General features: G+C 34.6%; 1 protein-coding gene across 10 annotated transcripts in view; it reads left to right on the top strand.

Moving 5' to 3' along the window:
- Nucleotides 1-9,846: 9,846 nt before the first annotated feature.
- The window catches only part of LOC149419344 (uncharacterized), a 42,783-nt gene continuing 35,041 nt past the window's right edge, over nucleotides 9,847-17,588 (top strand). For all 10 annotated transcript variants that reach the window (XM_089638239.1, XM_089638244.1, XM_089638243.1 and 7 more), the window contains exons 1-4: nucleotides 9,847-10,334; nucleotides 10,482-10,697; nucleotides 13,824-13,962; nucleotides 15,376-15,548. In XM_089638239.1, the coding sequence (XP_089494365.1) occupies nucleotides 10,272-10,334; nucleotides 10,482-10,697; nucleotides 13,824-13,962; nucleotides 15,376-15,548 (591 nt within the window). In that variant the 5' untranslated portion in view covers nucleotides 9,847-10,271. The remainder of the gene's footprint in view (nucleotides 10,335-10,481; nucleotides 10,698-13,823; nucleotides 13,963-15,375; nucleotides 15,549-17,588) is intronic.

Genomic DNA, 17,588 nt, shown 5'->3' with positions numbered 1-17,588 from the left:
GCCAAAAAATTTTTTGTTAAAGAAATGCAAACATTCCCAGGTAACGAAAAACCTGACATTATTTGAAAATCATCTACTACCACATTAAGCGGTAATGTTGCTTGTGTTGTGATGGAGGACTTAGCCAGCCGAGGAATCGAACATACGACGCCTGGGTGGGACCCAAACGCGATGCCAACTCAGCCACTGACCGGACTTCGGAATTGTTGGCATAATAAGCCAAAAATTAAACACGATAATTCTTGAAAAAATCAAATCAAATAACCAGTAAGAAGATATATATGTTTGTTAATTAATCATAATTTTAGCTAAAAGTTATAATATATATAGAAAAAGTATATGTATATATATATACATATACTTTTTCTTTATTTTTCAGTTTACTATTAATTTAAATATATTTGTTTTTAGTTTTATCTATCATTAAATTTGTTTTTTCTTTTTCTTACATACTTATGTTTATATAAAATAGTAACATAAGTATGTAAGTATGAATCATATTTGTTTTAAACTTCCGATTTAGTTGTCCGGGTTAAGTCTTCCCCAAAGGAAAAACTTAACCCTTCCACTCACTTTTCCACAAATGATCAGCTAGTCAATCAACACTATGTAATTGCATTATATAAGTAAAATAAATACAAAACCATACAAGAACAACAACACGTCAAATCACCAGATATCAAATGGGAAAAAAAAAATTCACCGTCTCCAGATATTTTCATATCAGAGGGTTCGGCTCGGTAGAACTTCTAACAGGGCCTATAAATCCTACTGATCCCTCAACATAAATATTTAAAAAATCTTTTGTTATCCTACATGTATTCAAAATGACCGACTTTTGCATCTTTATATATAAATTTTTTGATAGATCTAATACGCCTAAATTTTTAATTAGAGAGCTAGGTATAATGCCAGTAGCCGAAATAACGAATGGTAATATTTTTATAGTCTGAGAATGCCAAATTCTTTTTATTTCATTTCCTAAATCTGTGTATTTTCTTATTTTTTCACTAACAGATTTTTGAATATTACAGGAATTTGGAATAGCAACATCAATGATATAAGTTATTTTTTTAATTTTGTCATGTAAAACTATATCGGGTCTATTATGACTAATCGCTCGGTCTGTTAGTATAGTTTTATCATAATATATTTTATAAAATTCGTTTTCTAAAAATGAATTTGGTTCGTATTCATAATATGGTACTACATTACGGCAGTCAATCAAGTTATGTTTAATTACCAAATTTTGGTGAATTATTTTTAAAACTTGATTGTGCCTAAATGTATACTCGGACGGTGCTAATATAGAACATCCCGATATAATATGTTCTATAGTTTCCGGAAAAGCCAAACATTTTCTACACAAATCATCAATTTGATTTGTATCTTTGATTATATGCTTTCTATAATTTTTAGTATTAATGACTCTATCCTGAATTGCAAGCATAAATCCTTCTATTTCTGCGCTCAACTCTCCAATACTCAACCATTTGTTTGACTTAATTTTGTCAACATACGTTTGGTTGAGATAATTGAAGTGTTTTGCGTGTAAAATTTTATTTGACCAGGAATCTAATAATTCCTGGTTGGGATTTATAAAAATGTTGGCATTCTCATCGTATAAATTTAAAGGTGTAATATTTCTATCTGCCTTGCAAATTATTTTGTGCATTTCTGAGCTATGAGCTTTCCTATGGAAAAAAGTTCTTAGCATTTCTACCTGATTATGTTTCAAAAAAGTTATTTTGACTATACCTCTACCTCCTAAATTTCTTTATTTGGTTCTTTTATGTCATTGTTATTATTATTTCATGTATAACTACCACAACACGGGCATTAGCCTAGTGTGGTAGTTAAAAAAATGTCAAAAAATGTAACTTGTAAACACTTATTAAATAATAAAAAATAAAAAATTTCTATAAGGGACTTAAGATATTGAAAGAAAGGTAAATGCAGGTAACTCCATTAATGAAACAAAAAATTGTCCAAAGAAGCGAAGCTAGCAGTCCACAATGGAGTACTGATACCTACCCTGATGTATGGCAGTGAGGCATGGAGCTGGTAGAGGAAGGATGAAAGTAGACTGAATGCTGAAGAAATGAAATCCCTGAGGCGTATGTGTGGTAAAACCATGTACGTTCGTGTGAGAAATGTGGAGATCCGCAAAGAATGCAAGGCTGATGTAAGCGTAATGAGTAAGATTACGAAAGGGACGCTTCGATGGTTTGGGCATGTAGAGTGAATGGGCGAAGAAAGGAGTGTAAGGAGAATTTATGACGCAAATGTGAATGCTAGCAGAAGTCGGGAACGCCCGAGGAAGACACGACACGATCAAGTGGATAAGTTGAGTCGGGCTCCAATCATCTCCCCTCCCCTACATAATTTTATAAAACAACGCCCATTTCGATTGCTAAAAAGGTACTCTCTTAAATTATCGAAATGTACAAAATGCAAAATATATTCTCATTTTGCAGGGTTGTCCAAAAAGATATTACCACTTACAAGGGATTGACTGTTATTTTAATAACGCACACTATGTATCCAAGTTCAAATAATTACTAATATGGTAATTATTTAAATTATATTATAGTGCCAAATTCCTTTAATATTCAAATATCTGTTTCTGAAAAAATAAGAAAATACAAAGATTTAGGAAATGATATTAAAAGAATTTGGCATTCTCAAGCTTTAAAAATATTATCATTTGTTATTTCGGCTACTGGCACTATATCTAGCTCTCTCATTCATCATTTAGACGTATCTGTCAAAGAATTTATATACATAAAAATGCAAAAATCAATCACTTTAAATACATGTAGGATTACGAAAGATTTTTAAATATTTATACTGAGGGATCAGTAGGAGTTATCGGTCCAGTTAGGAGTTCTGCCGAGCCGAACCCTCTGATAAGAAAATATCGGGAGTCAGATCTTTGGTGATTTGACGTGTTGTTCTTGTATTGTTTTGTATTTATTATGCTTGCATAATGTGGATTGACTAGATGATAAATTGTGGAGAAGTGTGTGGAAGGGTTTAGTTTTTCCTGTGGGGAAGATTAAGCCCGGACATAAAGTTGAAAAAAAAATAATAACAGTTTTTTTCTATTATGTAGTACCATATGAGTGGTAACATCTTTTTGAACAACCTTGTATTTAGAAGATTCACGTTAGATTCACTACCAGAATAACTATCCTTACTAGAATATAAACATTTTTTGTAATTTTTATTTTCTAAAATAAATAACAAATTATAAACGAACATTTTTTTCACCACACAGCTCAAAAACTTATCAAGGAAAAAAAATAGAGAACAAAAACATAGATTTGCTTATTATAATACTAGCTGTTCCCCGCCACGCCCACGTCTTGTTTTGGTCCTCAGTCTGTCTGCGCAAATAGATAAACAATAGCGTGTGTTGCTTTTACGTCCAACACATGGCACTGTAAAAAAAACATAAACATATTTGTCCAACAGATGGCGCTGTTTTTTTAAATATGTTTTTACCTGTCACACGTGACATCTATATAATATAAGTATATAAAAACAAACGCATATTCGAATGCAACGTTGTATCCAAAGTGCAAAGCAATCAATCAAGAACTTTCGGAGATTTAAGATTTTTAACAAACGAACATTTAAAATTATATTTAAATAGATAGATAATTAATTTGGGAAGCGGGTTTAGGTGCTTCCGCCCGGGAACCATTCATTGGATAACCGAGACCTCTGCCATAGGTCACCCCAAGTGGTTCGCTCCGTTTGGTGATATAGCAGGGGTGCCCGGGTTCATCGGTTCACAAGGTTTGTTCAGATCTGCACACCAGCTTCGTGGCGGGCCAGATATATAAATATTATTTTTTACAAAATCATCAACTTCAATGTATTTTTCAAGCAGACACTTAATTTAGAGTGGATTTTTTTATAGTTACACATTAATTAAGTAAAACACAAAATACAAAAATGTTTATTTATTTATTGCATCTCACTATACATAAAACACATTTTTTTCTCATAAAAATCAACCTCATTAGGACTGAGCCTGTATCGAGGTTAACAATTTACATTTGAGTGAAGCAAACATAAGAGTAATCACAAACATAAAGTAATTCTACATACAAACACAAAATATTTCAAAATTAAAGAAAAAATAAGTATTAGATGTGTTACCAGATGGGTAATTTGACAGTATATTGTAACAACATTTGAACCATAACTAATCATTAATCATTATTCAAAAGAAGAAGCAAAGTAGATAATAAAGACAGATAGGGTGACATTCATTTTTTAGTAAATGGGACTTAAATAAAATCTTATTAAGAAAGGACAAGGATGAAAAAATATTAAGACAATCGTCTGTCAATACAAAAATCTTAATTAACTTTTTAAATTTAACTAAGGAATTGGTAGACTTAATATAATTTGGAAGAATATTAAACATAAGTGGTGCCTGATATAAATAATTTCTTTGACCGAAAGAAGTTTTAATATGTACAGTTGTACAGCCACAAAGTTTAATGTAGAGCTATTTCTAGTTGTCCGCATTTGTTGTGTTCTTTCAGCAAATTTAATATTGATAAAAAATCGACAAAGTATTTGAGTGATATATAGCTGTTTTATACACATAACATTACATTCCTTATAAAGTAGGTTGGATGGATAACAGATTTTTTTTTGTACATTACTTTTAGGATCAATTTTTGAGTAATATTTAGTGGTTCAACATTGGACTTTAGACATGATCCCCAGCATACAATGTTATAAGAAAGTCGAGATTGGACTAAGGCAAAATAGACAGTTTTTAATTTCTCTTTGTCCAATATGTGTCGCAGTTCATTAAAAATAAATGTAATTCTCCTGATATTCTTTGTTAAGATATCGATATGGTCATCCCATCTTAAAAATTTATCAATCTTTACACCTAGATACATGATACAATCTACACTTTCCAAGGGGTGGCAATTACAATTTAGCAGACAATTATGTATAATTAGATTATGAGTGTCAGAAGGCTGACTTTTTGATGATATACTAAGTAAGTGTCACATATTTAGTTTTTATTGAATTCAAAGTTAAGATGTTATTATTCAGCCAACTCTTTACTTCTCTTAATCCTAAGTCACATTTGTTAAAAGCATCTCTCCAGGTTTTACCCTCAAATATTAAAGCAGTATCGTCTGCAAAACTAACAGTGTTACCTGGAATACCTAAATTACACAAATCATTAATGTAGATTAAAAACAATATTGGTCCAAGCACACTACCTTGCGGAACTCCAAAAGAGATTGGTTTGCTATTGCTTAAATGATTATTTATCTCTACTTGTTGCGTTCTATCACTTAGATAGTATGTGAACCAGCCTAGTGCTGTACTATGAATGCCAAGAGAAGATAAGTTTTTGAGGAGTAATCCATGGGACACCGTATCAAATGCCTTTGATAGATCTAAGAACACAGCCAAAGCTTTGTTTCCATAGTCTAACACACTAGTGACTTTGGAAAATGCCCTCAACACTGCATCACTTGTTCCTATATTCTCTCTGAAACCAAACTGATTGCTAGAGAGTATATTATATGTTTCTAAGAATGATACCAATCTCGACTTAGCCAATCTCTCTATTACTTTTGAAAGAGTATTGAGTAAGGATATAGGTCTGTAATTATTGACATCTAGACGATCTCCACCTTTAAAAAGGGGAATTACTTTAGCTTTTTTACAATGAGAAGGGAACATCCCACTCTCGAAGCTAATATTTACAAGGTGAGATATGGGACCAGCTAATTCGGATACATGCATTTTATACACCATAACACTTAAATAATCAATACCGCACAAGAAAGACATTTTTAAATCATTTATCACATTTGTGACTTCAGAAATGCTAATTGGTTTAAAATAAAAATTGTCCCCTGTAACGTGATGTTCAGATTTAAAATCATTCACGAGACACATCTCACTAGTTTTATTAGCACTGCACAAATTATTAGCGAAACTTGGACCAATGTCACTGAAGAAGTTATTTATATGATTAGTAATTGTATTTGGACTCTCTTCCATTGAAGTAACAATATTATTATTTTCATTTTTTTTACGGCAGTTTGTTCCTTTTGTAGGTTGATAGCCTCCTTTATAATCTTCCACTGTTGTTTAATGTTACCATTGACTTCATCCAATTTTCTTCTGTAGTATGCTTGTTTTGTTGTTCGTATTATCTTTGTACACCAATTCCGATATATTTTATAGTATTCCAACAGTTCTTTATTATAGATTTCTCTTCTACATTTATTGTGCAATTTATCACGTGTTATGAGACATTTGATTATTCCAACATTTATCCATGGTTTTAGATATTTTCTGTAATGTTTCTCAATTTGTACTGACGTACAACTTTGCACATGAGTTTTCAAACATTTAATGAAATTATCTGTTGCCAGATTGACGTCTTTCGTTGATAGTATTGTATCAAAGGATTCCTCCTTTAATTTAATAATTGTTAATACTAATAATTAAATTAAAGTGTCAAAAGTCTCCTTATATCATAATGTTTGATAATATTTGACATCTTTATATTTTGTATTTAAAAACTAACTATCGTAGCATACATATTTGTAAAACCAAACATTTTTGTGAATATTTGCTTAGCACTTTTCTTTCCAGCATTCGGGAAACAAATGAACAGTGAAAAATCAGTAGTCTGCGCCATCCTTGCAAAGTCCGTGCAAGTCCGTTCAAGCAAAATTGGTTCAAGTCTGCGCCATCCTTGCAAAGTCCGTGCAAGTCCGTGCAAGCACAATTGGTTCAAGTCTGCGCCATCCTTGCAAAGTCCGTGCAAGTCCGTGCAAGCACAATTGGTTCAAGTCTGCGCCATCCTTGCAAAGTCCGTGCAAGCACAATTGGTTCAAGTCTGCGCCATCCTTGCAAAGTCCGTGCAAGTCCGTACAAGCACCATTGGTTCAAGTCTGCGCCATCCTTGCAAAGCTCTGGTACAAGTTTGCTCAAACGTTGCTATTGAGCCAATTGAGGGTATGAGCACAATGCGTTGCTACTGGTATCAAAAATGTGCAAGTTCCACTCTCGTGAACTCCCATTTACATCTCATGCACCCCCAATTACGAAGGTTGAAGTCAACTCCTGGGGGTCGATATAGACTACTTTTGGAATTACTGTTGTAGATCAAAAAGAGCTGATTCTGAATATATAAGTTTTATTATGTGTAGAATTTATGAATCGTCATTTAAAAACGAATAAAACACCGCCACATTAAAACGCACTGTTTGGTACGACTGAATCTTTTGGTGCTGCCGTCACCAGTCATGGAACTCACAGCATTTTGAAGATCGTCATCGTCATCGAAGTGTTGGATCCCATGCCACTTCTCCATGTAAGTGAACCGATCGAAATCACCCCCTACCCGCCGTCCTTCGTACAGCCCAGACGGCACAATCTGATTTCCAACTGAAATAAAAATGGAAATTCAAAAAAAAAAAGTTTTTTATCCACAATCTATCCCTTCTAATCCACTTTATAATATACAGTTGAATGTGTAAAATTTTTCAAAATTACTATGGCAGCGTAGAACACAGAATTTCGCAAAGCCACTTACGAATCAGTAGGATAAAAATTTCAAAAACAATGTGGTTCTATGATGATAAATACCGTTCCAAAATAGGAAAATCTTCATTAATGTATCCTAATTGTACCCAGATGGAGCGAGTTGGCGATTACACACAATTGTCTTAGACAACAAATGATAATAATCACACATCTATAAATACGGTTTGTTTGACGTAATGATTGTATGCAGAACACAGCTATGACGGAGGTGCCAAAACCGGTAGGTATAAAATAATAAATAATGGAGCCTTCTCCTTTTGTAATGCCTATTCATTATTATGAGAAGTAAAATGGTACCTAATCGGCGTATTTTCCTGTCATTAGCTTTGTCGAGACAGCTCGCGGCTATCGTGCGAGGAATTTGCAAACCTCCAAAATAAAAATTTTGCGATCAAATACTTTAATAAAGTCCATAAAATCAATAAACTGAGTTATCAGTGAATAAACCAATTAAATAAGTTTATTCAGGACTGTTTTCAACCATTATTTGAGTCATAAGCCCCTAGTCTACGTAGGCGCCAACTCGCCAACATGTGAACGCCGTTTACAGGAGGTAGGGCCAAAGGTGGGGCCAATTTTCAGGCCAACGTTGGCCGGTTTGAAAAAAGGTCATGTGGTTTAGGAGGCAAATCAAAAATGGCAGATTATAAATAGTTATAGAAAATTTATTTGTCAACACAAAAATATACTAAATATACTTTCAGTATCGTAATTTTTTTCCTCGTTTTTGTCGGGAATAAAAAAACATTAAAAATAATCTTAAATGGTAGCAGAAGTTGGGGACGCCCGAGGAAGACATGGCACGATCAAGTGAATCACATACTCGTGTCGGGCCATGTCAAGAGTCAGAATAATAGAAGAATATGTATGAGACGATGTATGAAAGTGAATGAAGCAAGAAGTGTGTGCCAAGACCGAGTTGTTTGGCGGTCCGTCCTCTCTGCCTATCCCTGCGGGGAAACGGCGTGATGGTTACTTAGTTAGTTAATAACCTTTTTTGCGTTAGTCATTTGACCTCCTATTATGTGAATACCGCACAAGAGTCCCAACTTCTCCCAACCGTCTGGAGCCAGTGAGATTACAGCATTTCGTCATTGAGGCTGAAAGTAGCGGAGAGGGGAAGGATGTGGGGAAGAGGAAGAGGGGGGATACCTGGCTAGATTTAGTCATCAAACACGGCTAAAGCCATTTCAAGCAACGTTTCAATGGTGCTCTTACACCAAGGCGATACTGGTGGGATCTTCCACTCTGGAACACGCCGCAAGTACCTATACTATATATTATATTTACATATGAATTATTACTCTTTCATGAAATAAAATTTGCCCGCCCGCAAATCCCGCACGCCGGGATTTGAACCCGCGACCTTCGGATTGCTAGTTAGCCTTACCCCTCGACCACGAAGGCCGTCAAATCTACAGCACGTTAAATTTTTAATCATCGTAATTCGTAAATGTAAATAATCATTCACGCAATAATCAACACGACCGTCTCCGCTGAACACGTATTGCGAACGCGAACTGAAGACCGCGCCAACATGTGAACGTACACGTTGGGCCAGCGCGTTGGCCCAATGCATTGGGCGAGTTTGTAGACGTATACAGATCCATTAAAGTAAAAGTAAAGCTCTCGCAGTGTGTGCATGGTAAAAACGCCAAATAGAATAATTATTTTGTCTATGAAAATCCCGAAATCTAAAAAAGTAAAATCTCTTCACCAGCTCCTAACTTAGTTAAGTACATTGTCCGGGGAGGTGGGTATAAATATTTTAAACCTATCAACGATTGAATCTTCTGAGTATAATTATATTTTATTAGTACGTAAAATATTTCTAAAAAGAAAACATTTTCAGTTAAAAATCTGTCAAGACCTCTTTCGGTTTCACCATTTCTCAAAGACCTTCCTTGTTTTTCTCTAACAAATAGCTTTTCCCGTGCTTTTCTCATGTCCCATGCCATGTCCTATGTTCGTCCGATTTTCGCGATTTTCCACAAAAAAACCTACTTTCATACCATCTGCCGACGTCTAGACAAAGCTCACATCATAATAAAAAAATCTATAATTGAAACAGATTACTGCTCCTTTATTATCGACTGTTACAGACTGTTTTGATGCCATTGTGATTATTTCAATCACTTCGATATTTTCACAACGATTTGTATCACTAATAATTTGTTTATCATAAATATAGTTCATTATTTGAAATATTTTAGTGTGTATGTTTAGAATGGAGTTATTTTTTGGTCACTTCGACTTCCAAATATTTATTAAAAACAGTTTTTTAAAGACCCCCCTCCCTGTCTGCCATTGTTGGCGCCATGACCGATTTCGAGTGTTTATTACAGAATCAACCTCTATATTTTCGGCTGTTGTACCAATATTCGCCACTTTTTGGCTATAAAAATGACTTAGTTACATAAAGTGATGTTTTGTTTTAAATTATACGAGTCCTGGAACTCGAAAGGTGTTTAAAAATGTGTAAAAACTTGATATTTCTAAGATGTTTTTGTGCTACAAGTTTTCTAATGGCGGCCCGTCGCGTCCCCCTCATCTTCATTTTGATGACAGCCGATTTTTGACATATATCGCGAATGGCTGTATATACATGTTTTCAAAAGTTAGAAATGTGCATTATTTGACAGTTTAAAACATAAAATATGAATGCTGATCAGCTTAATATGAATTCTGGGGGCGCCCAGCCTCCAGGGAGTTCGTCTGAGGTTTGTTCAAAAATATTTTCTGTCAGTGAGATTTGAAAATCAAAATAATGTGGTTTCTTATAACTGTGATTTTGATCAGTCTTTTGTGTTTTTAACATTATTTTGAGTGATTGGTTTTAGTTTTATAAATAAACTATACTTTTTCAGGCTCTGAATCAGAGAAACCAGAATCAACAGCACCAACAGCTAACCCCCACAACCTCTGCGACGGACCTCAGAGTAAATTCCGCTGCAGTTAATGTAGCTTTATCTAGTGTTGCAAAGTATTGGGTATTTACAAATTTATTCCCTGGACCTATTCCACAAGTTTCGGTCTACGGGCTCCCTGGCGCTAACCGGATAGAAAATGGAAAACCCGTACAGGTAAGATATCTCTTAAACTTAGTAATCACGCAAAAGTGAATCTATTGTTTTTCTCTGTCCGCCTAAACATTTTGACTAAGTTAGATTGTTTTGGATTTGTCACTTTCAATTATAAACAGTACTGTCTGTTACTATTTTTGAATTTGAATCCCAATAATAATATTTAGCTAATTTAAATAGCGCCGTTTTCGTCAAAAATCATCTAAAGGGTGCTGATTGATTCATAACATCACATTCTTGTATTTATATAGTACAATTTCAACATTTAGTTTTGGCCACTGTTTGAAATTCAACTAAAATGAGAAATTATCTTTAACTTATACTGCATTTTTTATTTCCATTTTAATCAACTACCTACATTTCGTTAACCTGCATTCTATCACGCAAATCAATGTGACTTTATATTTAAATAAATACCTTTACCGATACTTGGTCAATGAATGATCCACATGTATCAATTTGGCAAACCAAATCATATCTTGCTCTTACTGCTTGTCAACCGATAATATTTCGAAAACATTCCATTGTTTTTTTGTTTACTTGTTTACTTCTGTGGCATGAAATTTTATTAAACTTTGTTATTCTGCTCTAAGAATAATGTTAATGTCTAGTTCATGCGAGGACACGACAATATTGCCATGTCCCAGTTCTGGACCCATTGTCCTAGTGTGAACTATAGTTTGGAGGACTGGACAACACATTGTCCTAGAGATAGGCGGCAGACTATCTCCGCAGGACAATGTCTTACTCCCACCACTACCAGCGGCATTGTCTACGTGTAAACACGCTTAGACGAGACAGTAGGACAGTAGCCAGCCACTCTCAGTGTACTTATCTCGGCGTTCGGATCTCGTATTTCGGCTTAAAAATATTGCATAAATGGAACAATACAATACAACTTGGTATAAACGATCTTATATTATTTGCGAAATCGCTCGTGTAGCGTGTCGTTGTGTATCTATTTTTGCAGCTTTCCGCATTCGCCTCGAACTACGGTTGAATTTTGTATTTTCCCATCGTCCTGTCCTGCACGGTCTAGGTTGTCCTTGGAGCTAAGGTGGGGTACAATATTGTACTGTCTTCTGTATTGTCCTCATGTGAGCTCCGCAATAATCTCTCTTGATTTATAGTAATAATAATAATATATTTATTTAGGAAAGTTTACACATTACAACTATACATACATATTATGGTGTACATTGATTTGTAACTTTTATATTTAAGGTTATAAAATTAATAAATATAAAATAAATAAAACTATTTATACAAACATAATATTGTGAAGGTAAAAAGAAAATACAAGTACAGTTGAGGTTTCTCAAATACCGCCTCACTAGGCTAGCCTGTGTTGAGACAGAATTTTTCGTGTTAGTTCCTAATACCTTTGAACGTACCTATACTTGTATTAATTAAGAAGTATTCGCTCAATAATGTAGTAACCTACTATTTTCTTTAACAACATAATTGTTTATTGTTTGTTAGTAATCTAGCTTTAAACATGATTCTCGTAATATAATATATTTCTATCAACAGTTTCGTACCATTAAAAATAGCAATCTTGTATCTCTTTTTCAAAATCTACAAAATACATCTCCAAATCTAGATTCATTCTGGATCCTGTAGCTAACACTTTTTTTAACATCACGCTATTAAGCGTGAGGCGGAATTAACTTTTTTCGTATTAACGCAAAAAAAATTATGAATAGCATTTGTTTTCAACTTAATTGCTATAAGAAACAACTATTGATATCGGGGGGAAGGTAAAAGATGCGTTGAAGTTCAAAATTTTATGTGTTTTGACAAATCGACGGTCAATGTTTGAAGGTAGGGAAGTAGGCATAAATTATTGAAACAACTCAAACTAAAAACCTATTTTGATTATATTTACATCTCTCCCGACCTACATAGTGGTTTCCATTGACAATTAAGCTGACACTTTTTTTACAAAGTCCAAAGATTCTTTTCGTAAGAATGCAGTAAATGAAAATTTAAAAGTGGAACAAAACTACAGTGTTCATTTCACATAACCAAATAACTAACTAACCATCACGCCGTTTCTCCGCAGGGGTAAGAAGAGAGGAAGGACTGACAAACAACTCGGTCTTGGCACACACTTCTTGCCTCATTAACAATAACACATACTCTTCTATTATTCTTGGCTCTTGACATGGCCCGACTAAAGTATTTCATTCACTTGATCGTGCCATCTTCCTCGGGATTCCCTGACTCCTTCTACCATTCACCGCTTATAACAATAATAACATTTGAATAATTAGTGTGAAAAAACTGCAGGTGGATGGTCAAAGATATTAATAATTACCCATTATTTGACATGAAATTTCACAAAAAATGGTATAGTTATTATTAGTACATTAGCGCAGACCCGTGAAAAATCAAGGGATATTATAATTCCAATTTTTAAATTGACAATTAAAATATTGTATTATTTCTTTATCGCTTGTCTGAATTCTTCACACAAGCAATTCCAATTTTGAAAATTACACAAATTCAGAGCAAATTTGAGTTCATTTAAACAGACTTAATACAGGACTAAATAACGCACAGCACAGACAACAGAAATTAGTATGCTTGATTATATTCTCAAACTATCGTTTGCCTGTAAGTAAAGGATACAAAATGAATTATAATGTCACAGATATCATAAGGATAAAACTTTGCATAATGTATTGTGGTTTTGAATAATTGTAACATCCCCAATATTTTGTATTCCAAATCAAAGTGTATTACAACCACGAGATAAGAAATAACTAAACTAACTAACTAGCTAACCATCACGCCGTTTCCCGCAGGGGTAGGCAGAGAGGACGGACCGCCAAACAACTAGGGTCTTGGCACACACTTCTTTCCTCATTCACATTTGTACATCGTCTAATACATACTCTTCTATTATTCTGACTCTTGACATGGCCCGACTCAAGTATCTGATTCACTTGGTCGTGCCATGTCTTCCTCGGGCGTCCCCGACTTCTGCTACCATACGTAATAATAATAATAAGCAGCTTATCCAAATACCTGTATCTCTTTTCTCACGCATTTTTCATTTAATTAATTTTGTCCTTTTAAATGGTTGAATTTGGAAACTAATGTATTGTATATAATTTGCAGGAGATTCTACAGCACGGAGCTGGCATTCTCAATGCAGAGCAACTGCAAATCCTGCAGCAGCAGGGGGGACAGGCTATCAGTATCTCCGGAGCACAGGGGATGCCCAACTTGTCCATTCCGGCCAACGCCTTGCACCTCGGTAAACTAACTACTTATTCTGCAGTAGGACCTAGCTACATACTAACAACACTCATTATTCTTTCTATTCGGTGGTATCATAGATAACAGAAACAAGGGAGAATGAGGCGTGGACAATTTGTAGTATGATACCGCGTATGATATTAAAACGTCTATATAGAATTTGTATGTACACTCACCTTGTGGACAGAGCAAGTAATAGTAATGCACTGGACACCTACGCCAGTGACATTGACTGTAAAATGCCGGTTTCCTCTCGGACCTTGGGGAAGGATTTGCAATGAAACACAACTTCACGAAAGTCGTTGGACAACTGACTGATTGAGCCAGTTGTTTGCGTATTTATTGGGTTAAAATTCAACATTTTCTACGCATGTTAATGTGAAGCAATTATTTTTTTATCTAAACAAAATATTATAATGCGTCAAAGTGCCGAGAATTAATTACTAAGTTCCCAAATTTTTGTTGTGCGAGTAATTTATCCTTGAAATGGCGACATGACACGTGTACGGTGATTTAAAATCTTATGAAGATGACTCATCGTGCGAGATAAGCCTCAAAGGATTCGGCATCGTAAAATGTGTGATAATAGATAAATATTCATTTTCTTAATTATTTAGGTACATCCATCTGCTGTCCGGTACAAGTAATTAGTAACGTTTTAGCTGGGTGGAATAGGGTTTACGCGCATTCTAGTAGAGGTGGGGGCGTCGGCGCGTGGGGGGGGATAGCTAGGACAGGTCAGTGCTTTAGTTACCACTAACTACTCAACCAAATACTATCACCTCGTGGACAAGCCATTAGTATCTCCAACATCGTTCACCCATACTACCGAAAATCGCATCTAGGCACAACGGTGCCCTGCCTTTGTTTCTATCTACACACCTAACGTATTACTTTCATTGGCTCCGCCGCTTTTGAACGATAAGTTTGATCATCACTCGGTGACAGTCAAGCCATATCTCCCTTTGTTTCTATTACCTGGACCTCTTATTGGATGGTGTTCTATTTGAAAAGGGTGTTGGCAGTATTGTATATATCTACACTTTGACTTATAAGCTTCACTTGTGAAGCTTTAATAAACATAACCATGCACCCTTCCATCCGCAAACATTTGCAAAATGTTGCATTACCAAGGAACATAAAACTACTCTGTATGCAATCTTATATTGCACCCTGAGCGTCATCTTCAGTCACATGTGGCAAGGTTAGATGCTTGCAAAACATCTGGAACAGATGTGTCTTCACCAGCAGACCGCATTGTTGAAATATCCTCGTGAGCATCTTTATTCCTACGCTTTTCCTTCTTATTTGGTGTTGTATATCCTTCAGATCATTCAATATAGAAAAACACTTTGCCGTTCTTGAAGCGTGCACAGTCAGTAAACAACCCTCTCATGACTTTATCTTCCAGATGTGGCTGCAGCCCTCGCCCAGGCGCAAGAGCTCGGCCAGCTGCAGGTGCAGCAGCAGCAACAGCAAAACAGCAGCGAACAGCAACAACAACAACACAACCAGCAACAGCAGAATCAACAACAACAAAATCAGCAACAACAACAACAGCACCTACATTTGCAGCAGCACCAGGTACCCTACCATATTACGCTTTCACACCTACTGGCAATATTTAATTACTTAGAATTAAATTATACTGACGAGAGTTTGCAAACTTTCACAGTTAATAGTCCAATTAGAGTAACAATAATTTGAATGAGAATAATAAGGAACTCCAGTGAAAAACATAAAGGCTTAAAAAAATATATGTTCATACAGATCAACAAATGCTGATTCTGAATATACAAGTTTTACGTGTTATTATATGTGGGATTTATTAATCACTATTTAAATACTAATAAAACACCATTACATTGAAACACACCGTTTGGTTAGTATGACTGAATCTGCTGATTCTGATAGCACAACCAACTAGTCTATCTGAGTAATATATTTATGGTCTACAATGTCAACATTTGAACTGATGAAAATGTTGTTTGTATTTATAAGATTTCATTGTTGATGGAATTAAAATATCATTTAGGCGCCCATAATAATTAATATTTTAGAAAATTAATGATAATATTAGGAATTGATGTACAATTGATCAATGGTGTATTATTTATAAAGAATATTTTGAAGTTAGTGTCTATCAGAGGTTTCCAAAGTGGTCTATATGGACCCCTAGAGGTCCATATCGGCTTGCTGGGGGTCTATGTCAGCGAGAAAAAAAATTGGGGTCCATGAGATTCAAATAGTGGTTCATACGAGTGGACCCCCATTTACCTCAACTCAATATTTAGGAGTTCCGTAAATGACACAATACACCTAACACAAATAACACAGTTTACGCAATACTAATAATAGACTGAGAAATTACTAGTTTATATATCGTAAAGTTGTTTATTGAGGTATATAAATAGTCTATCTTCCTTTTCTCGTCAGAATTAATATATTGAACCAAAACATTGCACATTAAAGCCGCGAATTTTTCTAGTTTCCCAACTTGTTTTTCAAAAACGTCCAGGGTAATAATGACGTTCAACATTTAGATGTACTTCACACGGACTTCAAAACCAAGTTCGAGGAAATTTTGACTGTGGAAATGGAATGTTGAAGAATCGGATATCATATGACAAGAAGAACTGATCGGAATAAGCGCTAACAAAGAACTTAAGGGGTAGTTCTGTATGGCCAGCTACAGAAAGAAATTCCCGTTGCTTATCCTGCTCCATTTTCATTTGGTGTAATACCTCACAAGGGCGCCCCTGTCTGCACAATGCAAAAACAGAGGAACTATATCGCCACCCGGTTGTAGGGCAAGCAAGGGAAGGGAATCTTTTAACGTAAAAAAAAATGATTATCACATGGGACGTTAATAGTTTTATTAAAATTGAATATTCGGCAGGCAGGGGGTCTATGGAAAAAAAAAAAATTGGCAAGTGGTCTACGGGGCAAAAAAGTTTGGGAACCTCTGGTCTAAATCAAAACATAATAATTTTTTTTTTTTGTAATCTGCTTACATAATATTACGTATATATATGATATTATCATTGTTGATTATGATAATTCTAGCATAATTGGTACCACAAAGGAAAAATTCTAGAAACTATCATGTAATTTAAAAAGAAAATATGCAATTGTATCACCAAAGGGTAAACAAACTTTAATTACAATATACGTTAAATTTATAGCAAAAATTTATTAGACCACCTAAATTAAACTATTGTACTTCTATTATTGCAAACTATACTGTAAACTATTATCCCCGGAACAAAATTCACTTAACCTAAGTAATAACAAAGCATTTTTCTTGTTTATCACGTAGGTGAACTGAACCTAAGTTAATTTGATGGCGTCAAACCATTTCTTTCGTAGTTATGCAGGTTTTTATCACTGGTAAATTCTTTATCAAGTGCTGTATTTATAAGTGGATATATTTTTGCACTCTCAATACATTATTCAATACAATAGCATTAATGACGAGATGAAAGAAACTTATACTAGTATTTAAGTTAGAATGTCATTAAAAAAATATGTTGAAAAAATATATTCATATATATGCAGTCACTGGAGTTTCTTATTGTGAATATTATTAAAAAATATGTTTACTGTTCTCTTGACACCAAATTA

Source organism: Hesperophylax consimilis, chromosome 12, assembly GCF_061612785.1.
Source record: "Hesperophylax consimilis isolate HC1 chromosome 12, BYU_Hcon_1.0, whole genome shotgun sequence".
In the NCBI taxonomy this organism is placed as follows: Eukaryota; Metazoa; Arthropoda; class Insecta; order Trichoptera; family Limnephilidae; genus Hesperophylax; species Hesperophylax consimilis.
Note: the sequence above shows the minus strand (reverse complement) of the source record. Positions and strands in the feature narration are given on the sequence as shown.